Below are 27,414 nucleotides of genomic sequence, written 5' to 3'. Positions count from 1 at the left end.
GAGCGAAGGTTGCGGCGGCGCATTACCATCTGTGTAGGGGCAGAGTGAGTAGTGTTGGAGGAGAGCGAGAGAGAAAAGGATACAAAGTAGTGGTCGGAGACATGGAGGGGAGTTGCAGTGAGATTAGTAGAAGAACAGCATCTAGTAAAGATGAGGTCAAGCGTATTGCCTGCCTTGTGAGTAGGGGGGGACGGTGAGAGGGTGAGGTCAAAAGAGGAGAGGAGTGGAAAGAAGGAGGCAGAGAGAAATGAGTCAAATGTAGACGTAGGGAGGTTGAAATCCCCCAAAACTGTGAGGGGTGAGCCATCCTCAGGAAAGGAACTTATCAAGGCGTCAAGCTCATTGATGAACTCTCCAAGGGAACCTGGAGGGCGATAGATGACAAGGATATTAAGCTTAAATGGGCTAGTGACTGTGACAGCGTGGAATTCAAATGAGGAGATAGACAGATGGGTTAGGGGAAAAAATTGAGAATGTCCACTTGGGAGAGATGAGGATTCCTGTGCCACCACCCCGCTGACCAGATGCTCTCGGGGTATGCGAGAACACATGGTCAGACGAGGAGAGAGCAGTGGTAATCCATGTTTCCGTCAGCGCCAAGAAATCGAGGGACTGGAGGGTAGGTAGCATAGGCTGGGATGAACTCTGCCTTGTTGGCAGCAGAACGGCAGTTCCAGAGGCTGCCTGAGACCTGGAACTCCAGGTGTGTGGTGCGTGCAGGGACCACCAGGTTAGAGAGGCAGCAGCCATCTCTTCTATACTATTCTACTGTATCTTAGTCCATGCCACTGTCATTGTCACGCCCTGATCTAGAGAACTCTTGTTGGTTGGGTCATGGTGTGAGTTTCTGTTGAGATCTTTGTTATTGTATTTCTAGGTTGTAGATGTAGTTTGATATTTCTATGTTTGGCTGGGTGTGATTCCCAATCAGAGGCAGCTGTCGCTCGTTGTCTCTGATTGAGGATCATACTTAGGTAGCCTGGTTGCCTACCTTAGTTGTGGGATCTTGACTCGTGTTTGGCTTGTTGTGTGTAGCCACTGTTTGAGCTTCACGTTTCGTTATTTTGTCAAGTGTTTATTCGTCTTAATAAACATGTACGCATACCACGCTGCACCTTGGTCTGACCCGTCTCAACGATCGTGACAGTCATTGCTCATCCATATATGTATTTATTCTTAATTCCATTCCTTACCTAGATTTGTGTGTATTGGGTGTATGTTGTGAAATTGTTAGATATTACTTGTTAGATATTACTGCACTGTCGGAGCTAGAAGCACAAGCATTTCGCTACACCCGCAATAACATCTGCTAAACACGTGTATGTGACAAATAAAATGTGATTTGATAACAGTGAGGATCTTACTGAGCTGATCAGCACCATTGCGAGAAGGTGCTCTGAGGTGGAGGAACTGATCAGAGCCCAGGAGAAGACTGAAGTGAGTTTGGCTAATGGAGTCCTGGAGCAACTGGAGTAGGAGGTTGCTGAGTTGAGATGCTAAACTGGAGTAACTTTCACACACAGAGGATCAGAGAAAAAACTATAAAGCTATACAGTGTGAAGGTACAGAAGGATAGCGGTTGTTACATGATTGGTTTTCACGCTGCCAATCAACTGCTTGCAAAGACCCAAACACTATAAACAATAGTATTTGGGTCACCCATGGGGCGGCGCACAATTGGCCCAGCGTCGTCCAGGGTAGGGGAGGGAATGGCCGGCAGGGATGTAGCTCAGTTGGTAGAGCATGGCGTTTGCAACGCCAGGGTTGTGGGTTCGATTCCCACGGGGGGCCAGTATGAAAAATAAAAAAATTATGTATGCACTCACTAACTGTAAGTTGCTCTGGATAAGAGCGTCTGCTAAATGACGTAAATGTAAATGTTATTATGCTTCACAAACTAGCAGTTACAACACACTCTTTTATGTAAATGAGTTATAAAAATTGCATAGTCAAGTATTGCATTTTTGTTTATTAGCTATATGGAATCATTATGTCAATACGCTCAAAATCACATGTACAATGAGATGGGTGTTTAAAACTAGTTGATTACAGTATGTTAATTGTACACTTAAGAGGTATTATTGGTGCTACAAAACCAGGAAACCAGAAGTCATTATTCTTCAACATAATTTTTGAAAGGACTGTGTTAAATGTACACCACATAATCAAACACTACATGAAAAACATTAAAAATCTGAAAAAATATCAGCAGCTTCTGTATGATTTCAAAATAACTCAAGATTTTGGCATACCATATAAGGCATAGGCTACTGAAAGTTCTATTACTGTAACTAACAGTAACTCGTGGCAGTTTTCTAGTGCTTCCTTGTGCTCTGTACTGTAGGTTCTTCAGAGCCTCCATCCTCCATCAATGATCTGCTCAGTTCCGGTGACATAGGCAGACTAGAGGGAGGTGGAATAAACAGTTACACTTACTTGGATGCTATGTCATAAGGGCGAAAATATCATAACAACTTAGCTTAAAAGATGTTTCAAATAAATTGTTGAAGAAAAGAATATAACTAAACCCCGGCTACATTAGTTGTCACTTAGCACCCAGTGGTTAGCACGGTAACACAAATAAAACATTAACCCAACATTGATACTTTTTTTGCTGTGGGCGCTGCAGACCATGGAATGCACTCACCTCGTCTGAGGCCAGGTAGACACAGAGGTGTGCCACCTCCTCGGCAGTGCACATTCGTCCTGTCTTCTGTCTCGCCATGAAGTCTTTTAGGGCCTGCAGAGATTAAGCAGGACATAGATCATAGAAATAGAATTACTATTGGCATAATTCTCTTTCTAATGGAGCTTTTGCCACTGTGGGTTAAAAGGGGCACGTAAAATAGCCATCGAATATAGGCAGTGTTGGTACATGCAACATTGACAGAAATCAGTTAATGATTATTCATTTACGCACAGACATATGGTGCACTGGGAGCTTATTTTAGGCTGTCCTGTTATACACTAAAACAATATATGACAGTAGTTGTGGAAGGTAGAGAGTACCTGTTCTGGATTAGGCTGAGCCTGGATTCTCCCCCTCAGAGACGGGGTGTCCACGGTCCCTGTTTAGCAGAAAGGACACATACATTTTGTACATAATCACTATTCTTTATACAGTGTATGGTACATCACAATGATTAAACAAAAGCAATACACTTTTCACAGGGAGACATCTCTGTACTGCGAACTTGTCTCGGGCGTGAGCGGCATGTAAAATTCTTGAAAATAGAACCAGAGCGTAATTTTAAACTGAGCAGTGCGAGCCACTCGCGGAGCCACACTGCTTATGACCGGGTTTCATTGAAATAAATGGGAGCGTATCATGCATGGCAAAAGTTACCTGTCCAGTGTAGCATGCCTGTAAGCAGGGCCTGTAAGCAGTGTTTGTGTTATAATCTAACACAGATCATGCTGTCCTTGAGTCATGATTAAAAAGGAAAGGCACGTTAATCCGATTTTAGGAATGTAGGGTGCAGTGCTTACCAGGACATACACAGTTACAGCGAATTCCTTGCTCGAGAAAATCGGCTGCTATAGATTTGGTGAGCCCAATGACAGCAGCCTTGGAGGTGCTGTACACGCATCGATTCACCACACCTATGGAGGGAACACACGCACCCACAAAAGTTTTGCTTGACTAAATACATAGTCAGAGGATTCGATAGTGTGGACATGGACTGTGACCAGATTTCATTGGATGTTCATGATGAATTACCATACCATATTATATACAGTATATATACACACACTGAACGAAAATATAAACGCAAGATGTAAAGCGTTAGTCCCATGTTTAATGAGCTGAAATAAAAGATCACAGACATTTTCCATACGCACAAAAATCTTCTCTCAAATGTTGTGCACAAATTTGTTGCATGTTGCGTTTATATTTTTGTTCAGTATAAAAAATAATCACATCCTTACCTTTTATACTGGAGGCCACAGAAGCCATGTTAATGATATTCCCAGACTTCTTGGCCAACATCTGAGTTGAGAAAGAAATAGTTGATCAACAGGAGAGTGTTATCTAAAAGTAAGTTATCTAATTTAAAAGACAATTTATCTATATATTTCAAAATGTTTAATTATTAAGTCTACATAGTAGATAACTTACTAATAAGACACTATGCTACAGTATACACATCTTGGGCAGGTTTCCGCAACAATATCTGCTGCAGTAACTACAAGGAACGCCCCTACACGAACGCCTTGGTCATGCCAAATACATTCGCCAAGAAGTAATAATAATAATAATAATAATAATAATAATAATAATATGGCATTTAGCAGACGCTTTTATCCAAAGCGACGTACAGTCATGTGTGCATACATTTTTACGTATTGGTGGTCCCGGGGATCAAACCCACTACCCTGGCGTTATAAGCGCCATGCTCTACCAATTGAGCTACAGAGGACCAAGAAGTCAAAACTATCGATAAAGGGCGTGGCTCGTGAGACCGCTTTGAAATAAATAATAATCACAAAAGCTTTATTGAAAGATTAAGTTTGAAAGATTAAGTTTGGCAGCAGCAAGACAGTGAGCAGACATCCCCTTTTTATCAATGTAGGCTATGACATAATTTTATCCAGAACCTGGCAGGTAGCCTAGCGGTTAAGAGCATTGGGCCATTAACCAGGCCACTAGCTGAAAAATCTGTCTGTGCCCTTGAGCAAGGCACTTAACCCTAATCGCTCCTGTAAGTTGGTCTGGATACAGTGGCTTGCGAAAGTATTCACCCCCCTTGGCATTTTTCCTATTTTGTTGCCTTACAACCTGGAATTAAAATATATTTTGGGGGGGGTTTGTATCATTTGATTTACACAACATGCCTACTACTTTGAAGATGCAAAATATGTTTTATTGTGAAACAAACAAGAAATAAGACAAAAAAACTGAAAACTTGAGCATGCATAACTATTCACCCCCCCAAAGTCAATACTTTGTAGAGCCACCTTTTGCAGCAATTACAGCTGCAAGTCTCTTGAGGTATGTCTCTATAAGCTTGGCACATCTAGCCACTGGGATTTTTGCCCATTCTTCAAGGCAAAACTGCTCCAGCTCCTTCAAGTTGGATGGGTTCCGCTGGTGTACAGCAATCTTTAAGTCATACCACAGATTCTCAATTGGATTGAGGTCTGGGCTTTGACTAGGCCATTCCAAGACATTTAAATGTTTCCCCTTAAACCACTTGAGTGTTGCTTTAGCAGTATGCTTAGGGTCATTGTCCTGCTGGAAGGTGAACCTCCATCCCAGTCTCAAATCTCTGGAAGACTGAAACAGGTTTCCCTCAAGAATTTCCCTGTATTTAGCGCCATCCATCATTCCTTCATGATGCTGCCACCACCATGCTTCATTGTGGGGATGGTGTTCTCGGGGTGATGAGAGGTGTTGGGTTTGCGCCAGACATAGCGTTTTCCTTGATGGCCAAAAAGCTCAATTTTAGTCTCATCTGATCAGAGTACCTTCTTCCATATGTTTGGAGAGTCTCCCACATGCCTTTTGGCGAACACCAAACGTGTTCGCTTATTTTTTTCTTTAAGCAATGGCTTTTTTCTGGCCACTCTTCCGTAAAGCCCAGCTCTGTGGAGTGTACAGCTTAAAGTGGTCCTATGGACAGTTACTCCAATCTTCGCTGTGGAGCTTTGCAGCTCCTTCAGGGTTATCTTTGGTCACTTTGTTGCCTATCTGATTAATGCCCTCCTTGCCTGGTCTGTGAGTTTTGGTGGGCGGCCCTCTCTTTGCAGGTTTGTTGTGGTGCCATATTCTTTCAATTTTTTAATAATGGATTTAAATGGTGCTCCGTGGGATGTTCAAAGTTTCAGATATTTTTTTCCTTTCACTTCAACAATTTGGACTATTTTGTGTATGTCCATTACATGAAATCCAAATATAAATCCATTTAAATTACAGGTTGTAATGCAACAAAATAGGAAAAACGCCAAGGGGGATGAAAACTTTTGCAAGGCACTGTAAGAAAGTCTGCTAAATTACTAAAATGTTAAATTATTTTGGATGTACATCAAAATCCCTCCATGTAGGCTATATGCCCATCATGGAACGAGAGATGAGATAATCCGGTGATTCGTATTTAGAAACATTTAAGTTATTTTCCTGTAACAATCTTGTTTTCTGTTTCCTTTCATTGAAAAACCCTTATCCTACTATAACGAAAGCTGGTTCAGCAGCAATGTGTCTGGTGTCATTCTTATCCTGGCCATGCACAAATAGCCTATCCATAAATTGTTTTTTCAATGGTCTACTTGTGGCGCTTTTGCCGACATGCTTGTCAAAATTCACATACAGTAGGCTTAATACAAAAGCATGTCAGCAAAAGAGTCACGAGTAGACCATTGAGAAATAATTTATGGTTAGACTATTTGTGTTCCATTTGGCTTGTATCCATCCCCCTATCCAAAGAGCGCCTCTTGTCCGGTTAACAAAGACATGCTCCTCCAAACATAGGCTACTCAACATTTTCTGTTCTATAACACCATATCAACGGTAGGCCTCGGCTATATCTTGCTTATTAAGAACGTGCTTCACACATACAATACAATTTATGGGAGCTTAGTATTTTTTATCTGAGGACAAGTGCGATGCGTAAAGGCATCGTTGAAGCCATTACAACAATGTTGACTGTCAACACAACCAGAATTATGGGCGCAATAACTGGTGGTTGCGTGAAAGGGCTGGGTTTTGATGAAGTAATTATTTGAAGGTGTGACGAGGGCTTGGCCCCTCACTGGCCAAGCAACGTGTTTCATGCTGCATTTTTGTGATGTCATCAACTCCAATTCAGCTGGGGGCACAGAATATTCTCATCCTAGTCCATTGTGGACTGATACAGTTAATTAAATAGCATAGGCTACAGTAATGAGTAATACACCCCCCCAAAACCCCACATCCAGTGTTTGCTTAATATGTTTGGAGTGTTAACAGTCAACATCACAAGCGAGCTCATTAAAAGACAGGTAAATTACAGTACCAATCCTGGCACAAGTGTTTGAAAATAGCTGAGCGCAGGTCGAAATTGCCAACGAGCATGCGTTTGATAATTGTGCTGTCTTTACACCAGATGAAAATAGAGCCCATAGTGTCACAACTTTGATGCAGTCAGTGTGCAAGGGATATGTGATCAAATACTATACTTTAGATTGCTTTACATACTATAAGGGGGGGGGGGGGACGACGACGACACTTCATACATATTGCCTTTATTTCTAAATGTTAAAACCGATAGAAATGACAAAACCTTTAAAAAAGGTGACATTCTGTACTTTCGCCTCATACTCATCATTTAATTTCAAATGCAAAATGTTGGCGTAAAATAAATGTTTTACAGTGCCTTCAGAAAGTATTCACACCGCTTTACTTTTTCCACATTTTTGTTGTGTTACAGTCTGAATTTAAAATGGATTCAATTGAGATTGTGTAACTGATCTACACACAATACCCCATAATGTCAAAGTGGAATTGTTTGTAGATTTAAAAAAAAAATCAATATAAAAATGAATAGCTGAAATGAGTCAAGTATTCAACCTGTTTGTTATGGCAAGCATAAAGTTCAGGAGTAAAAATGGGCTTAACAAATCGCATAATAAGTTGCATGGACTCATTCCGTGTTCAATAATAGTGGTTCACGTGATTTTTTAATGACTACCATCTCTGTACCCCACACATACAATTATCTGTAAGGTCCCTCAGTAGAGTAGTACATTTCAAGCACAGACTCAACCACAAAGACCAGGGCAGTTTTTCCAATGCCTTGCAAAGAAGGGCACTGATTGGTAGATGTGTAAAAATAAAAAAAGCAGATGCTGAATATCACTGAGTATAGTGAAGTTATTATTAACTACTCTTTGGATGGTGTAACAATACACCCAGTCACTAAAAAGATACAGGCGTCCTTCCTAACTCAGTTGCCGGAGAGGAAGGAAACTGCTCAGGGATTTCACCATGAGGCCAATGGTGATTTAAAGAAAACAGTTACAGAGTTTAATGGTTGTGATATGAGAAACTGAGGATGGATCAACAACTTGTAGTTACTCCACAATGCTAACCTAAATGACAGTGTGAAAAGAAGGAAGCCTGTACAGAATAAAAAAACATTCAAAAACATACTTCCTGTTTGCACTTAACACTGCAAAAAAAAGTGGCAAATACAAATCTTGAATACAAAGCGTTATGTTTGGGGCAAATACAACACAATGTACCACTCTTCATATTTTCAAGCATGGTGGTGGCTGCATCATGTTATGGGTATGTTTGTCATCGGCAAGAACTAGGGAGTTTTTCCAGGATGAAAAGAAACGGAATACAGCTATAAGCACAGGCAAAATCCTTGAGTAAAACCTGGTTCAGTCTGCTTTCCAACAGACACTGGGATACAAATTCACCTTTCAGCAGGACAATAACCTAAAAAACAAGGCCAAATCTACACTGGAGTTGGATACCAAGACGGCATTGAATGTTCCCAAGTGGCATAGTTAGTTGACTTAAATCTACTTGAAAACGGCAATCTAGCAATTATCAACAATCAACTTGACAGAGCTTAAAGTATTTTAAAGCTGCAATACGTAACTTTCACAGCGGTTTAGATGGTACAGTGATTCTCTACAACATACTTGCTTGTTTTGTCACAAACTTAAATTAGGCAACCTGATAGAATTTTAGCAACCAGGAAATAGCGGAGCGATTTCTGTATAGTGCATCTTTAAAAATAATAATGAGCAAATATTGTACAATCCAGGTGTGCAAAGCTCTTAGAGACTTACCCAAAATGACTCACAGCTGTAATCACTGTGTGGGTGTGAATACTTAAGTACATTAGATATTTCTGAATTTCATTTTCAATGAAAACATGTTTTCACTTTGTCACCCTAATGTGTGTAGACAGGTGAGAAAATATATTTAATCCATTCTGAATTCAGGCTGTAACAAAATGTGGAATAAGTCAAGGGGTATGTATACTTTCTGAAGGCACTGCAGCTTCACTGTCAAAATACACTACCGGTCAAAGGTTTTAGAACACCTACTCATTCAAGGGTTTTTCTTTATTTTCACTATTTTATACATTGTAGAATAATAGTGAAGACATCAAAACTATGAAATAACACATATGGAATCATGTAGTAACCAAAAAAGTGTTAAACAAATCAAAATATATTTTATATTTGAGATTCTTCAAATAGCCACCCTTTGCTTTCATGACAGCTTTGAACACTCTTGGCATTCTCTCAAACAGCTTCATGAGGTAGTCACCTGGAATGCATTTCAATTAACAGGTGTGCCTTGTTAAAAGTTAATTTGTGGAATTTCTTTCCTTCTTAATGCGTTTGAGCCAATCAGTTGTGTTGTGACAAGGTATACAGAAGATAGCCCTATTCGGTAAAAGACCAAGTCCATACTATGGCAAGACCAGCTCAAATAAGCAAAGAGAAACGACAGTCCATCATTACTTTAAGACATGAAGGTCAGTCAATATGAAAAATGTCAAGAACTTTGAAAGTTTCTTCAAGTGCAGTCGCAAAATCCATCAAGCACTATGATGAAACTGGCTCTCATGAGGACCGCCACAGGAATGGAAGACCCAGAGTTACCACTGCTGCAGAGGATAAGTTCATTAGAGTTACCAGCCTCAGAAATTGCAGCCCAAATAAATCTTTCACAGAGTTCAAGTAACAGACACATCTCAACATCAACTGTTCAGAGGAGACTGTGTAAATCAGGCCTTCATGGTCGAATTGCTGCAAATAAACCACTACTAAAGGACACGAATAAGAAGAAGAGACTTGCTTGGGCCAAGAAACACAAGCAATGGACATTAGACCGGTGGAAATTTGTCCTTTGGTCTGGAGTCCAAATTGGAGACCTTTGGTTCCAACCGCCATGTCTTTGTGAGATGAGGTGTGGGTGAACGGATGATCTCTGCATGTTTATTTCCCACCGTAAAGCATGGAGGATGCAGTGTTATGGTGTGGGGGTGCTTTGCTGGTGACACTGTCTGTGATTTATTTAGAATTCAAGGCATACTTAACCAGCATGGCTACCACAGCATTCTGCAGCGATTCGCCATCCCATCTGGTTTGGGCTTAGTGGGACTATCATTTGTTTTTCAACAGGACAATGACCCAACACAGGCTGTGTAAGGGCTATTTGACCATGAAGGAGAGTGCTGCATCAGATGACCTGGCCTCCACTATCCCCAGACCTCAACCCAATTGAGATGGTTTGGGATGAGTTGGACCACAGAGTGAAGGAAAAGTAGCAAGTGCTCAGCATATGTGGCAACTCCTTCAAGACTGTTGGAAAAGCATTCCAGGTGAAGCTGGTTGAGAGAATGCCAAGAGTGTGTAAAGCTGTCATCAAGGCAAAGGGTGGATATTTGAAGAATCTCAAATATAAAATATATTTTGATTTGTTTAACACTTTTTTGGTTATTTCATAGTTTTGATATTATTCTACAATGTAGAAAATAAAGAAAAACCCTTTAATGAGTAGGTGTTCTAAAACTTTTGACATGTAGTGTACATCTGGTGAGGACTGTGTGTTTCTTAATCCTGGGGTCAGAGGTCGGGTGGAGTGAAGGGGCGGGCGGGGTGGTTGGTCACCTTGGGCAGGAAAGCCCTGCTCATGAGGTACATGCTGCGGACGTTGACGTTCATGGTGAAGTCCCAGTCCGCCTCCTCGCAGTCCAGGATGGAGCCGTGATGGACAAACCTGGGAGGGGGTGATGGGTAGTGGTCAATCATGGATGATCCAAAATGGCGGTGTTCCCAATCAGCTTGACGGAAGTTGCTAACAAGCATTAGCGTAATTGATAACGAGCATTAGCCTAATGCCTGGAAGTCTATGGTAACTGCTAGCATGCTAGTGGATACTGTAGACTTCCAGTCATTGGCTCACAAAGCTACCTCCAATTTCCTTCATACTGAATGCAGATACATTAAAATGGTATCCATGAGTTAATCTGACTATGTAAGTAGATTTTTATTTTTATTTAAATTTTACCTTTATTTAACTAGGCAAGTCAGTTAAGAACCAATTATTATTTACAATGACGGCCTACACCGGCCAAACCCGGACTACGCTGGGCCAATTGTGCGGCGCCCTATGGGACTCCCAATCACGGCCGGTTGTGATACAGCCTGGAATTGAACCAGGGGGTCTGTAGTGATGCCTCAAGCACTGAGATGCAGTGCCTTAGAACACTGTGCCACTCGGGAGCCCAATAAAGGGCTTCATTGCCAAAATCCCGAAGTAACCCTTTAAATTGTATTTGCAGTGGTCTTAAAAAGTGTGAAATGTGACCTGTTGAAATTGTGCAGATACTGTATGTGGAGAGGGAAAATGTGAAGACATAATTTGAATGGTTTACTCAAAATTCAAAATGTATGTAGACAGTGCCCCAGCTACTTTTTTTGGAAATTTTGGAAAATGTTGTGTGATGGTGCAACACATCTTACTTTTAATTTTGTGTGTCATCGATATAATTGAATCAATCCCTCAAATAATATATAAATAAGATACAAGTACAAGTGAAAAAGGAACAGGAAAAAGCAAAAAAAATACCCGGCAACATTGAACAGCACATCTACATGGTCAAACTCCTTGGCCAGAGCTTCCACTTGGTCCTTCTTGGTCACATCCACCACCTTAGTCTTGATACCTAGGAGATAAACGTAAGATTAGCCACAAAAACCCTAACTAGTAAAACCAGATGAGTCATAGGTGGATGCGGGCTGGGTCATGTGAAGTGATGTGTCTAGATTTAAAAAGTTCTACATAGATGTGGAAATGTTTTTAACTGTGTTGGAGCATTCTCAACAAACACTTTTCAGACCAGGTACCTATTACTCTTTCCAAAGTCAAGACAGCACTTAATTTATTGATAAGACAGAGAGCAGAATTTGCCATCCATTGAGTAAGACTCAACCATTACTTCCATGGTAATCGTCCCAGTCGTTTACTGGCCAACAAGCCACGACGGCCCTCAAAGAACTTCACTGGACTTTATGCAAACTGGAAACCACATATCCTGAGGCTGAATTTATTGTAGCTGGGGATTTTAACAAAGCAAATTTGAGGACTAGGCTGCCGAAGTTCTATCAACATATCAACTATTCTCCTCGCGCGGCAAAAAATAAATAATAATAAAATAACCCTCGACCATTGCTATTCAAACTTCCCGGATGCTTACAAGGCCCTTCCCTGCCCTCCTTTCGGCAAATCTGACCACGACTCCATTTTGTTCCTCCCTTCCTATATAGGCAGAAACTCAAACAGAAGTACCGTGCTAAGGACTATTCAACGCTGGTCTGACCAATCGGAATCCACGCTTCAAGATTGTTTTGATCACGCGGACTGGGATTTGTTCCGTAGCTTGCGAAAATAATTTCAACGAATACACTGAAACAGTGACTGAGTTTATCAGGAAGTGTATAGGAGAAGTGTATAGGAGATGTTGTGCCCACTGTGACTATTAAAACCTACCCTAACCAGAAACCGTGGATAGATGGCAGCATTCGTGCAAAACTGAAAGTGCGAACCACCGCATTTAACCATGGCAAGGTGACTGGGAATATTACTGCACTGTCGGAGCTAGAAGCACAAGCATTTCATTACACCCGCAATAACATCTGCTAAACACGTGTATGTGACAAATAAACTTTTCTTTTATTTGATCAATTAGCTGATATAGCAACTATTGAAACAGGGTAATTACTATCAGAACCCAAATGAATCAAAGATTCTCCCGCTTCTATAAATAACTGTAAAGCCATACCAAGCCAGACTAAGTATTTTCTAAAATAATTAACAACTCTTCTCTCAACAGAGGAAGCCACGTCTCTCAATGATCTCAAAAGGGCATTGGATAGCATGAATAAAGGCAAATCACCTGGATGGGACAGTATTCCTCCTGGAATCAATTAGGTCCACTATTGCTTGAAATGATTAATACAGTTGTTCACACAGGTTATTTTGGGAGAGATGTGAATACAACAGTAAGTTCACTTTTCGAAAAAAAAGTAAGGATGCCACCCAGTGTTCTTACTATTGCCCCTTATCTTTGATAAACACAGATATTAAACTGTTTACCAAAATGTTGTTGTCCCGTCTCGAGATTTACTTACCTAAATTTGTCCACACTGACCAAAGCGGGTTTGATAGAAAGTGTTTATCCTCAGATAACCTCTACAGATGCTTCATCAGAAACAACAGCTCCTTGGACTGTATTTTCGCTCAATGAAGAAAACGCTTTTGATAAGGCTAGAATGGTCATATTTCTGGTCTGTCTTGGAACATATGGGAACTGGCTCCAATTTCATTAATATGATTAAAATACTACAGTGCCTTCAGAAAGAAGTCATACCCCTTGACTTATTCCACATTTTGTTGTGTTATAGCCCGAATTCAAAATGAATTTAATAGATTTTATTTTTTAACCCATCTACACACAATACCCTATAATTGACAAAGTAAACATGTTTAGACATTTTTGCAAATGTATTAAAGACGAAATACAGATATTTACATACTGTAAGTATTCACACCAATTTGCTATGACACTAAATTGAGCTCAGGTGCATCCAATTTCCTTTGATCATCCTTGAGATGTCACTACAACTTGATTGAGTCCACCTGTGGCCAATTCAAATTGTTTGTACATGATTTAGAAAGAAACACCTGTCTATGTAAGGTCCCACAGTTGACAGTGTATGTCAGAGCAGAAACTACACCATGAAGTCCAAGGAACTGTCCGTAGATCTCCGAGATAGAATTGTGATGAGGAATATATCTGGGGAAGGGTATAAAACAATTGAAAGTGTTGAAAGTTTCCAAGAGCTCAGTGGTCTCCATCATTGGTAAATTGAAAAATCTGGAACTACGCAAACTCTGCGTAGAGCTGGTCATCCGACCAAACTGCGCAACAAGGCAAGAATGACCTTGGTCAGGGAGGTGACAAAGAACCCAATGACCACTCGGACAGAATTACAGAGTTCCTTGGCGGAGATGGGAGAACCTGCCAGAAGGACAACAGTCTCTACAGCACCTTATGGTAGAGTGGCCAGACGGAAGCCACTCCTGAGAAAAAGGCACATGATGGGCCGCCTGGAGTTTTTAAAAAGGCACGTGAAAGACAGAGATCATAATGCAACAGATGCTGTGGTCTGATGAGACAAAAATGTAACTCTTTGGATTGAATGAAAAGTGCCATGTCTGGAGAAAACAAGGCACAGCTCATCACCCGTCTAAAACCATCCCTACTGTGAAGCATGGTGGTGGGCAGCATCATGCTATGGGGATGCTTTTCAGCATCAGGGACTGGGAGACTGGTAAGGATAGAGGGAACAATGAATGGAACCTAAACAGGCTAATCCTTGATGAGAACCTGCTTCAGAGTGCAAACGACCTTGGACTGGTGCAAAGATTTACGTTCCAACAGGATAATGAACCCAAGCATACAGCCAAAGCAATGCTGGAATGGCTTCAGAATAAGAACTTGAAAGTCCTTGAATGGCCCAGCCAAAGCTCAGACTTGAATCCCATTGAAAATCTGTGGAAAGACTTGAAGATTGCTGTTGACCGCCACTCCCCCTCTAATTTAACAGAGCTTGAGAAAATCTGCAAGGAAGAATGGGAGAAAATCCCCAAATCCAGATGTGCAAAGCTGATGCAGACATACCCAAGACGACGACAAATACAAAAATACAAAAAACTCTCATGGGGAAAAAACTTGATTTAATACATTTTGAATTCAGGCTGTCACAACAAAATGTGGAATAAGTCAAATGGTATTAATACTTTCTGAAGGCATTGTATATGCCATAGTTATAAAAGGCAATATCTGCTCTGCTCCGTTCAGAATCACTAGAAGCAGCAGACATGGCAATCCAATTTTATTATCCATGGAACCCCTGGACCAGGCAATTCGTCAATCAAAGGAAATAACACCAATTTCCCTAAAATCTACTGATCACTTCATCTCATTATACTCAGACGATATTTTACTATATGTAGATCATGTATCTCAATCACTACCAAACACAGTTATAAAATTAATCTAACCAAATCAACCCTCCTGCCTCTCAAGACCCCGATGGAGGACTCGATCTCTACTTATGGAATCGCAATGGTTTCCCATTTTAAATATTTGGGGTCTTCTATACACTAGGGTACCAGTTAGGATTTCCTACACTGGGCAATAATAATATAATATAATATGCCATTTAGCAGACGCTTTTATCCAAAGCGACTTACAGTCATGCGTGCATACATTTTTGTGTATGGGTGGTCCCGGGGATCAAACCCACTACCTTGGCGTTACAAGCGCCGTGCTCTACCAGCTGAGCTACAGGGTACAAAAACGATACTAAAATATATTAATGTCACCTAATAATTGACTAAAACACAACGTTTTGCAATGAAGGTCTACAGTATGAAGGTCTGCTTGATTTATAGCAGGAGTACTGAGTTCATGCTCTCATGTTTTCGTGCCTCGGATTGGACAGTCTACTGTGCGCAGTTGTGTAGGATAGATTGCGCAATACCCAATTCTATTCCTATTAGTTATTCAGGATATAATGACAAATTACATAGCCTAGTGGGCTTATTCACAATATGATCTGGTAATGAAATTACATGTTTTCATTACCAGATCATGTTACACCTGGAAAATCCGACATTTCCTCAATTTGGTGCTTGAAAAGTCCTTGTAATTATTGTAGCCAATTTCTAAGTCCTCCTGCTCCTCTGTAATTATCTGTGATTTCATTTTTTATCAGTTTCTGTGAGATATGTGGCCACTTTAGTTTGTTTTTACACCGCTTCAATTGACAGGTGTTGCGCTACTCTGTTGCGTTAAAACCACAAGCGGTTATTATGAGGACGACAACATCTAATGTTGGCTTCAACTTGGCTTTCCATAAAAATCATTCCATTAAAAAAGGAACCTGGTTTTTGGTCACTTTCTCATAAAAACAGTTATGGTGAGATGAATGCTACCGCTATTCATGGCTTTATTATGTGTACCTGCGTCGGCTACAGAAAAATCGGCATGCATGCATCCAATCTATTTAGTCAGGCAATGTCCACATTATTCTCACATATTTTAGAATGTAATAATTTTAATACAGTGGAGGCTCCTCAGAGGAGGAAGGGGAGGACCATCCTCCTCAGTGAATTTCATACAAATAAAAATTGTGAAACAAAATAAGTATCCTTTTTAGATAAAACATTTACATTTTAGTCATTTAGCAGACGCTCTTATCCAGAGCGACTTAGTGAGTGCATACATTTTCATACTGGCCCCCCGTGGGAAACGAACCCACAACCCTGCCGTTGCAAGCGCCATGCTCTACCAACTGAGCTACAGGGTACAAAAACGATACTAAAATATATTAATGTCACCTAATAATTGACTAAAACACAACGTTTTGCAATGAAGGTCTACAGTAGCCTCAGCAGCACTCTGTAGAGTAGCACCATGACAGATTGCTTCTGTTCTCCTCTGGGTACATTGACTTCAACACAACCTAGGAGGCTCATGGTTCTCACCCGCTTCCATAGACTTACACAGTAATTATGACAACTTCCGGAGGACATCCTCCAACCTATCAGAGCTCTTGCAGCATGAACTGACATGTTGTCCACCCAATCAAAGGATCAGAGAATAAATCTAGTACCGAAAGCATAAGCTACAGCTAGCTAGCATTGCAGTGCATAGAACGCGGTGAGTAGTTGACTCAAAGAGAGAGATAATATTTTAAACGTTTTTAACAAATTAATGTCTTCCAAAATTAATGAGAAGCACGAGAGAGCTATATATATATATATATATATATATATATATATATATATATATATATATATTGTGATGTCACGAGAGGCTGTGTCCTGGAGGGACGTTACATCCCCCTGAGATGGCTGCAAACCCAGACAGCTATGGCTCCATCTGCTGGTATGGTCGGGAACTCCACCCCTCTATGGCCAATCTTCCCACGCAGCTGAAACAAATCAGGAGCTGATGAGCTGAAGGTTTTTGAAGGGAAGAGACACACTGAGGGTGGGTGTGCAGGTGGTGAAGAAACACAGTCTCCAACCTGGGCTCTCTGGAGGACAAGAGTGCTGCACGTCCACTTCCATGAGGAATATAAGGATTTGGAGATACTTACCTTTGGGAAATACTCACCTTTGGATATATTCGCCTGTGGAAATACGTGAGAGACATTTGGAAGGACTTTTTGCTGGGTTGGCCACTAGCTGCAACGTGGACTACAGTAAGGCTGGGGAAAAGTTATCTGAGCGAGTGAGAATTATGATTTTGGATGTGGAAGAGACATCCCTGAACTGTTAACCCTTAAAGAGCCACAAGAGAACAGAATTTTGTTATATTTTCGTTAATTTCCCAAGACCTTTAATAAAATCCTTGTTTTGTTTGAACCTTGTCTCCTTGCACTACTTGAGCAATCCCGCTGAAAGCTGTGTAGCCTCTCGTGACGTCACAGATGGTGGAGAATACGGGCAAGCTCAAGCGTTAATAGTGCATGTCAGAGGAGGATACCGAAGGTTTGATCACCCAGTTTTCCAAGTTGGCCGTAGGCTCCCCGCCGACTGAAATGGAGGACATATTGGAAGCCCTTGTTGCTGGCCAGCAAGCCCAGATGCAAGCAAACGTGGCTCTCTTGGAGGAGCAAAAGAAAGCCAACCTTCTGAAGGCAGAGGAATTGCAGTTGCAGAGACAGATGGTTGTCCAAAATACCCGCCCAATAAAGGCAAGTGACTTTATATCTAAGATGGGAGCTACCGATGACATTGAGGCATACCTGCATGCATTTGAGGCCACGGCCACTAGGGAAGCCTGGCCCAAGCAACAGTGGGTTGGTCTGTTAGCCCCGTCCTAACCGGGGAATCGCTGAATGCTGTCCGGGACCTGGGCCCTGACCAGGTTACTGACTATGATGCCCTGAAGTCTGAGATCCTCAGCAGATATGGACTCACAAAGTTTGGTATGGCCCAGCGCTTTCACAGCTGGACCTTCCAACCAGACCAACCTCCTCGGGCGCAGATGCATGAACTTGTCCGAATCGCAAGGAAATGGCTGGATCCGCAGAGGAATACAGCAGCGGCGGTGGTGGAGGCCGTTGTGGTGGATCGTTACCTACGCGCCCTGCCTTATGAGGCAAAACGGTTCATCAGTCAACAGGCCTTGACCACGGCTGATCTGACCGTGGAAGCTGTGGAAAAGTACCAGGCCACAGCGGAGATGCTGAATGCTTCCCGAAAAGACCCCAGGAGTGCGCCCCCACCACAAATGGGAAGAACCCGTCCAAAGGACCCCAAGGTCTCGAACCCAGCCACGTCAGGACTTATCCCGGCTCCAGGGGGAGCCAGAAACCAGGCGGGTCCAAGAAGAGTACACCAGGAGGGGGAAACTCGACAGTGTTACCGGTGTGGGGAGATGGGACATATCTCCTGGCAGTGTGGGAAACCAGCCGATGAACCTATGCCCACTGCGGAGTCCTCCAGCTCAGCACCCACACACCGTTTTGCCTCGCTCTTGGGAGTCGTAGATGGCGGCCCAGATCGACCCCCCACCTGCCCGGTAACTGTGAATCACCATGATGTGGAGGCCTTACTAGATTCTGGTAGCCGGGCCACCCTGGTGCGTAAGGATTTGGTGGGCCCAACGTGTCTGACCCCGGGGAAAGTCCTCCCAGTTTCCTGTGTCCATGGAGACACCAGAGAATACCCCATTACTGAACTTACAATGACCAGCACACGGGGAACCATACACACGACGGCGGGGGTGGTTGATTCCCTCCCCGTCCCTGTCCTAATTGGACGAGACTGCCCAGCCTTTTACCCACTCTGGAGAGAGTCTCAGGAGAGGATAACCCGAGTACCTCGGAAACGGAGAGGCTCTGATAGGGATGGCAGGTGCCCAGACCGACACAGAGACTGGTCCGGATACGGGAGAAGAGAACGCAGCCCAGGAAAGTGCTCCGTTCTCCAGGGAAGAAGACGTCCCAGGCACCCAAGAGCTTCCCCCTCTCACAGGCCAGTATGGGCTGGCAAGCACCACGGCAATGCGGACGCCCTCTCCCGGCGTGATGCCTTCTTCGCTGCCTTTACCCCGACGAGGACGTCGGTCCCGAGGAGGGGGATGTGTGATGTCACGAGAGGCTGTGTCCTGGAGGGACGTTACATCCCCCTGAGATGGCTGCAAACCCAGACAGCTATGGCTCCATCTGCTGGTATGGTCGGGAACTCCACCCCTCTATGGCCAATCTTCCCACGCAGCTGAAACAAATCAGGAGCTGATGAGCTGAAGGTTTTTGAAGGGAAGAGACACACTGAGGGTGGGTGTGCAGGTGGTGAAGAAACACAGTCTCCAACCTGGGCTCTCTGGAGGACAAGAGTGCTGCACGTCCACTTCCATGAGGAATATAAGGATTTGGAGATACTTACCTTTGGGAAATACTCACCTTTGGATATATTCGCCTGTGGAAATACGTGAGAGACATTTGGAAGGACTTTTTGCTGGGTTGGCCACTAGCTGCAACGTGGACTACAGTAAGGCTGGGGAAAAGTTATCTGAGCGAGTGAGAATTATGATTTTGGATGTGGAAGAGACATCCCTGAACTGTTAACCCTTAAAGAGCCACAAGAGAACAGAATTTTGTTATATTTTCGTTAATTTCCCAAGACCTTTAATAAAATCCTTGTTTTGTTTGAACCTTGTCTCCTTGCACTACTTGAGCAATCCCGCTGAAAGCTGTGTAGCCTCTCGTGACGTCACAATATATATATATATATTTATATATATATATATATTTATTTATATTTTTTTTACTTTCACTTTGCTAGCTAATGCAGCTAGCTAGTTTAGTTTACTCAAACAGATAGGGATGCCATGTTAGCTAGCTGGCTATGGCTATCCAACACTGTATGCCAAGGTAAGCTTTTGGTTTTATTAATTTATTGTCACTGGGACCCGCCGGTGTAACTGCTAAACTGCTTTCTGACTGTACTGCATGATTGTGGCAGGTTTACTAACGCGTTAGTTTTAGTAGCTATGTTGACTATGACATGACAATGATGTAGGCTGTGTGTAGCAGTTAGCGGTCATGATACACTACATTACCAAAAGTATGTGGACACCTGCTCGTCGAACATCTCATTCCAAAAGCATGGGCATTTATATGGTGTTGGTCCCCCCCTTTGCTGCTATAACAGCAACCACTCTTCCGGGAAGGCTTTCCACTAGATGTTGGAACATTGCTGTAGGGACTTGCTTCCATTCAGCAACAAGAGCATTAGTAGGGTTGGGCACTGATGTTGGGCGATTAGGCCTGGCTCGCAGTCGGCGTTCCAATTCATACCAAAGGTGTTCGATGGGGTTGAGGTCAGGGCTCTGTGCAGGCCATTCAAGTTGTTCCACACCGATCTTGACAAACCATTTCTGTATGGACCTCGCGTTGTGCACGGGGGCACTGTGATGCTGAAACGGGAAAGGGCCTTCCCCAAACTGTTGCCACAAAGTTGGAAGCACAGAATCGTTAGAATGTCATTGTATGCTGTAGCATTAAGATTTCCCTTCACTGGAACTAAGGGGCCTAGCCCAAACTATGAAAAACAGTCCCAGACCATTATTCCTCCTCCACCTAACTTTACAGTTGGCACAATGCATTCGGGCAGGTATCGTTCTCCTGGCATCCGCCAAACCCAGTCCGTCGGACTGCCAGATGGTGAAGCGTGATTCATCACTCCACAGAACGCGTTTCCACTGCTCCAGAGTCCAATGGCGGCAAGCTTTACACCACTCCAGCGCATTGTGATTTTAGGCGTGTGTGGGGCTGCTCGGCCATGGAAACCCATTTCATGATGCTGCCGACGAACAGTTATTGTGCTGACGTTGCTTCCAGAGGCAGTTTGTAACTTGGTAGTGAGTGTTGCAACCGGTGACAGACAATTTTTACGCGCTACGCGCTTCAGCAGTCCTGTTCTGTTAGCTTGTGTGGCCTACCACGTTGCGGCTGAGCTGTTGTTGATCCTATATGTTTCCACTTCACAATAACAGCACTTGTAGTTGACTGGGGCAGCTCTAGCAGGGCAGAAATTTGACAAACTGACTTGTTGGAAAGGTGCCACGTTGAATGTCACTGAGCTCTTCCGTAAGGCCATACTACTGCCAATGTTTGTCTATGGAGATTGCATGGCTGTGTGCTCGATTTTATACACTTTTCAGCAACGGGTGTGGCTGAAATAGCCAAATCCACTAATTTGAAGGGGTGTCCACATACTTTTGTATATATAGTGTATGAAGGTTTGGCTTGGAAAGGTTTTTTCGCCTGGTCACAGACAGCTGATGTGTTGTGCACGGAAGTCCACAAGTGAAGGGAAAAGGTGAGGAGGACAGTGTGTAGATAGTTGCGAGAAAAAATTATATATACAACGACCAAAGTGATCATGCTGTTTTATGTGGCTGCTATGAAAGTGAACTGTGTTTGCATGTGATCAGGGGTGTATTCATTCCACCGACTGTTGAAAAACGTTTCTTAAACAGAACGAAACGGAGATAAACATACCTGAATTTGTCCAATAGAAACTCTGATTTGCAACTGTTGGACTAATGATTACACACTAGATCAGCTAGATGCAGGCAAGAGCGTGCAAGGCAGTATTGAATGTGTCACTGTCTGTCACCTTGATTACTCAACATTCTCGACGTGTGTAAACTTATATATACACACACATTGTAAACATTCATTCATAGGCTAGGTTGTAGCAACCTCATGACGGGTACAGAGAAAATTAGAGTATCATGTAGTAGCCTAAACCTATCGATGTTACATTGAATGGAATATGAATGACTGTCATCCAATATGCTGTAATAGAAATAAAGCCAACTTAAATGGCACCGACCGCCACTAAATATCAATACATTGGCAAGGCATAAAAAAATATGATTAAAGTGTGTGTCTGTGTGTGGTTGGTTGGGGGTGGGGGGGGGGATGTATTAGGTCCTATATGTACAATTATATAAATTATACAAATGTATAACAGACGCGAACTGGCTAAATCGATTCAGTAGCTAGCTTTACACGTAACTAGCTAACAGTAGCTACTAAGGGTAAGTTATAACCTACATTTATTTTAAATTTATTTTTACATACTGGTAACCAGAGTCGTTCAAAAGGAATTCAAGACATGGGTGACTAGTTAACGTTAGCTTGGCTCTCTCTGTGTGTTTCATACCGCGGGAGGAGGGGTTGGTTCGTTGACAGAGAGCAATGGCTAGCTAATATGCTAACTATTCTAGCTAGCTAAAGAACTGGCTGAATAAGTTGACGACGTACTCTCTCAAACTGTCAAAACTAACCCCAAAAATCCCTGGGCGCACGACCCACGTGGAGTTCCAGGTCTCCGGCAGACTCTGGAACTGCCGTTCTGCGGCCAACATGGCAGAGTTCATCTCAGCCTATGCTACCCTCCAGTCCCTCGACTTCTTGGCGCTGATGGAAACATGGATTACCACAGAAAACACTGCTACTCCTACTGCTCTTTCCTCGTCTGATCATGTGTTCTCGCATACCCCGAGGGCATCTGGTCAGCGTGGCGGTGGCACAGGAATCCTCATCTCTCCCAAGTGGACATTCTCTCTTTTTCCCCTGACCCATCTGTCTATCTCCTCATTTGAATTCCATGCTGTCACAGTCACTAGCCCATTCAAGCTTAAAATCCTTTTCATGTATCGCCCTCCAGGTTCCCTTGGAGAGTTCATCAATGAGCTTGACGCCTTGATAAGTTCCTTTCCTGAGGATGGCTCACCACTCACAGTTCTGGATGACTTTAACCTCCCTACGTCTGCCTTTGACTCATTTCTCTCTGCCTCCTTCTTTCCTCTTTTGAGCTCACCCTCTCACCGTCCCCCCCTACTCACAAGGCAGGCAATACGCTTGACCTCATCTTTACTAAATGCTGTTCTTCTACTAATCTCACTGCAACTCCCCTCCAAGTCTCCGACCACTACTTTGTATCCTTTTCTCTCTCGCTCTCCTCCAACACTACTCAATCTGCCCCTACTCAGATGGTAATGTGCCGTCGCAACCTTCGCTCTCTCTCCCGCTACTCTCCTCTTCCATCCTATCATCTCTTCCCTCTGCTAAATCCTTCTCCCTCCGATCTCCTGATTCTTCCTCCTCAACCCTCCTCTCCTCCCTTTCTGCATCTTTTGACTCTCTATGTCCCCTATACTCCCGGCCGGCTCGGTCCTCCCCTCCTGCTCCGTGGCTTGACGACTCATTGCGAGCTCACAGAACAGGGCTCCGGGAAGCCAAGCGGAAATGGAAACTAGAGTCCCAGCGGACCTGTCATCTTTTCACTCCCTCCTCTCTACATTCTCTTCCTCTGTTTCCGCTGCTAAAGCCACTTTCTACCACTCTAAATTTCAAGCCTCTGCCTCTAACCCTAGGAAGCTCTTTGCCACCTTCTCCTCCCTGCTGAATCCTCCTCCTCCTCCCCCTCCCTCCTCCCTCTCTGTGGATGACTTTGTCAACCATTTTGAAAAGAAGGTTGATGACATCCGATCCTCATTTATTAAGTCAAATGACACCGCTGGTCCTGCTCACACTGCCCTACCCTATGCTTTGACTTCTTTCTCCCCTCTCTCTCCAGATGAAATCTTGCGACTTGTGACGGCCGGCCGCCCAACAACCTGCCCGCTTGACCCTATCCCCTCCTCTCTTCTCCAGACCATTTCCAGAGACCTTCTCCCTTACCTCACCCTTCAAGAGAGCGAGAGTTGCACCCCTCCTCAAAAAACATAAACTCGATCCCTCCGATGTCAACAACTACAGACCAGTATCCCTTCTTTCTTTTCTCTCCAAAACTCTTGAGCGTGCCATCTCTAGCCAACTCTCCTGCTATCTCTCTCAGAATGACCTTCTTGATCCAAACCAGTCAGGTTTCAAGACTGGTCATTCAACTGAGACTGCTCTTCTCTGTGTCACGGAGGCTCTCCGCACTGCTAAAGCTAACTCTCTCTCCTCTGCTCTTATCCTTCTAGACCTACAGTGGGGAGAACAAGTATTTGATACACTGCCGATTTTGCAGGTTTTCCTACTTACAAAGCATGTAGAGGTCTGTAATTGTTATCATAGGTACACTTCAACTGTGAGAGCCGGAATCTAAAACAAAAATCCAGAAAATCACATTGTATGATTTTTAAGTAATTAATTTGCATTTTATTGCATGACATAAGTATTTGATCACCTACCAACCAGTAAGAATTCCGGCTCTCACAGACCTGTTAGTTTTTCTTTAAGAAGCCCTCCTGTTCTCCACTTATTACCTGTATTAACTGCACCTGTTTGAACTCGTTACCTGTATAAAAAGACACCTGTCCACACACTCAATCAAACAGACTCCAACCTCTCCACAATGGCCAAGACCAGAGAGCTGTGTAAGGACATCAGGGATAAAATTGTAGACCTGCACAAGGCTGGGATGGGCTACAGGACAATAGGCAAGCAGCTGGTGAGAAGGCAACAACTGTTGGCGCAATTATTAGAAAATGGAAGAAGTTCACCCTCGGTCTGGGGCTCCATGCAAGATCTCACCTCGTGGGGCATCAATGATCATGAGGAAGGTGAGGGATCAGCCCAGAACTACACGGCAGGACCTGGTCAATGACCTGAAGAGAGCTGGGACCACAGTCTCAAAGAAAACCATTAGTAACACACTACGCCGTCATGGATTAAAATCCTGCAGCGCACGCAAGGTCCCCCTGCTCAAGCCAGCGCATGTCCAGGCCCGTCTGAAGTTTGCCAATGACCATCTGGATTATCCAGAGGAGGAATGGGAGAAGGTCATGTGGTCTGATGAGACAAAAATAGAGCTTTTTGGTCTAAACTCCACTCGCCGTGTTTGGAGGAAGAAGAAGGATGAGTGCAACCCCAAGAACACCATCCCAACCGTGAAGCATGGAGGTGGAAACATCATTCTTTGGGGATGCTTTTCTGCAAAGGGGACAGGACGACTGCACCGTATTGAGGGGAGGATGGATGGGGCCATGTATCGCGAGATCTTGGCCAACAACCTCCTTCCCTCAGTAAGAGCATTGAAGATGGGTCGTGTCTGGGTCTTCCAGCATGACAACGACCCGAAAACACACAGCCAGGGCAACTAAGGAGTGGCTCCGTAAGAAGCATCTCAAGGTCCTGGAGTGGCCTAGCCAGTCTCCAGACCTGAACCCAATAGAAAATATTTGGAGGGAGCTGAAAGTCCGTATTGCCCAGCGACAGCCCCGAAACCTGAAGGATCTGTAGAAGGTCTGTATGGAGGAGTGGGCCAAAATCCCTGCTGCAGTGTGTGCAAACCTGGTCAAGACCTACAGGAAACATATGATCTCTGTAATTGCAAACAAAGGTTTCTGTACCAAATATAAATAAGTTCTGCTTTTCTGATGTATCAAATACTTATGTCATGCAATTTGTTTTAGATTCCGTCTCTCACAGTTGAAGTGTACCTATGATAAAAATTACAGACCTCTACATGCTTTGTAAGTAGGAAAACCTGCAAAATTGGCAGTGTATCAAATACTTGTTCTCCCCACTGTATCTGCTGCCTTTGATACTGTGAACCATCAGATCCTCCTCTTCACCCTCTCCGAGTTGGGCATCTCCGGCGCTGCTCACTCTTGGATTGCGTCCTACCTGACAGGTCGCTCTTACCAGGTGGCGTGGCGAGAATCTGTCTCCGCACCACGTGCTCTCACCACTGGTGTCCGCCAGGGTTCAGTTCTAGGCCCTCTCCTATTCTCCCTATACACCAAGTCACTTGGCTCTGTCATATCCTCACATGGTCTCTCCTATCATTGCTACGCAGACGACACACAATTAATTTTCTCCTTTCCCCCTTCTGATAACCAGGTGGCAAATCGCTTCTCTGCATGTCTGGCAGACTTATCAGTGTGGATGACGGATCACCACCTCAAGCTGAACCTCGGCAAGACGGAGCTGCTCTTCCTCCCGGGGAAGGACTGCCCGCTCCATGATCTCGCCATCACGGTTGACAACTCCATTGTGTCCTCCTCCCAGAGTGCAAAGAACCTTGGCGTGACCCTGGACAACACCCTGTTGTTCTCCGCTAACATCAAAGCGGTGACCTGATCCTGCAGGTTCATGCTCTACAACATTCGCAGAGTACGACCCTACCTCACACAGAAAGCGGCACAGGTCCTAATCCAGGCACTTGTCATCTCCCGTCTGGATTACTGCAACTCGCTGTTGGCTGGGTTCCCTGCCTGTGCCATTAAACCCCTACAACTTATCCAGAACGATGCAGCCCGCCTGGTGTTCAACCTTCCCAAGTTCTCTCATGTCACCCCGCGCCTCCGCACACTCCACGGGATCCAGTTGAGGCTTGCATCTACTACAAGACCATGGTGCTTGCCTACGGAGCTGTGAAGGGAACGGCACCTCCTTACCTTCAGGCACTGATCAGACCCTACACCCAAACGAGGGCACTACGTTCATCCACCTCTGGCCTGCTAGCCCCCCTACCTCTACGGAAGCACAGTTCCCGCTCAGCCCAGTCAAAGCTATTCGCTGCTCTGGCACCCCAATGGTGGAACAAGCTCCCCCACTACGCCAGGACAGCGGAGTCACTGACCACCTTCCGGAGACACTTGAAACCCTACCTCTTTAAGGAATACCTGGAATAGTATAAAAGTAATCCTTCTACCCCTCCCTCCCCCCTCCCCCCAATAAAAATAAATTAAGTGGTTGTCCCACTGGCTATCATAAGTTGAATGCACCAATTTGTAAGTCGCTCTGGATAAGAGCGTCTGCTAAATGATGTAAATGTAAATGTTAACATTGAGGTCCTTGAATTACAATTAAGTGCTTGAAAAGGTCTCTGAAAGTCCTTGAATTTGACTTGTCAATGTCTGTATGAACCCTGCTTAAAGGATGTATAGTTCTAGGCTGTATATAGGTGGAGTTATGGGCCAATTTGCAAGTACACACGTGGAACTGCTTGAAAATAATTGTTATTTTAGTTTCAAACCATTTAGAAATGTTGATCCCAATGTCACACATCGGCCCCATTATTTATAGAAAGACCCATATATTCCCTTCCTTCGATAAAACCATTGCCAGAAACTTTAACAGAATATTCAAAATCAACCTCAGTAGATGGAATAATATCCCAGTTGCTTTAACCAGCATATTATCTATTGTCAAATGAATATATTGCCACAGCACACAGCCAAGACAACGCAGGAGTGGCTTCGGGACAAGTCTCTGAATGTCCTTGAGTGGCCAGCCAGAACCCGGACTTGAACCTGATCGAACATCTCTAGAGAGACCTGAAAATAGCTGTGCAGCGACGCTCCGCATCCA

At 43.7% G+C, this 27,414-nt stretch overlaps 1 protein-coding gene across 1 annotated transcript in view; it reads right to left on the bottom strand.

Moving 5' to 3' along the window:
- Nucleotides 1–1,949: 1,949 nt before the first annotated feature.
- Nucleotides 1,950–27,414, bottom strand: part of LOC311131308 (dehydrogenase/reductase SDR family member 6) — a 53,228-nt gene continuing 27,763 nt past the window's right edge. Inside the window, exons 4-10 of the mRNA XM_084164205.1 lie at nt 11,579–11,675; nt 10,618–10,726; nt 3,931–3,991; nt 3,490–3,603; nt 3,010–3,068; nt 2,648–2,740; nt 1,950–2,403 (exon numbers count right to left, since the gene is read on the bottom strand). Coding sequence (XP_084020331.1) covers nt 2,350–2,403; nt 2,648–2,740; nt 3,010–3,068; nt 3,490–3,603; nt 3,931–3,991; nt 10,618–10,726; nt 11,579–11,675 — 587 coding nt within the window. The 3' untranslated portion in view covers nt 1,950–2,349. The remainder of the gene's footprint in view (nt 2,404–2,647; nt 2,741–3,009; nt 3,069–3,489; nt 3,604–3,930; nt 3,992–10,617; nt 10,727–11,578; nt 11,676–27,414) is intronic.

This window comes from Coregonus lavaretus (genome assembly GCF_964263955.1).
Source record: "Coregonus lavaretus genome assembly, chromosome: 6".
NCBI lineage: Eukaryota > Metazoa > Chordata > Actinopteri > Salmoniformes > Salmonidae > Coregonus > Coregonus lavaretus.
Note: the sequence above shows the minus strand (reverse complement) of the source record. Positions and strands in the feature narration are given on the sequence as shown.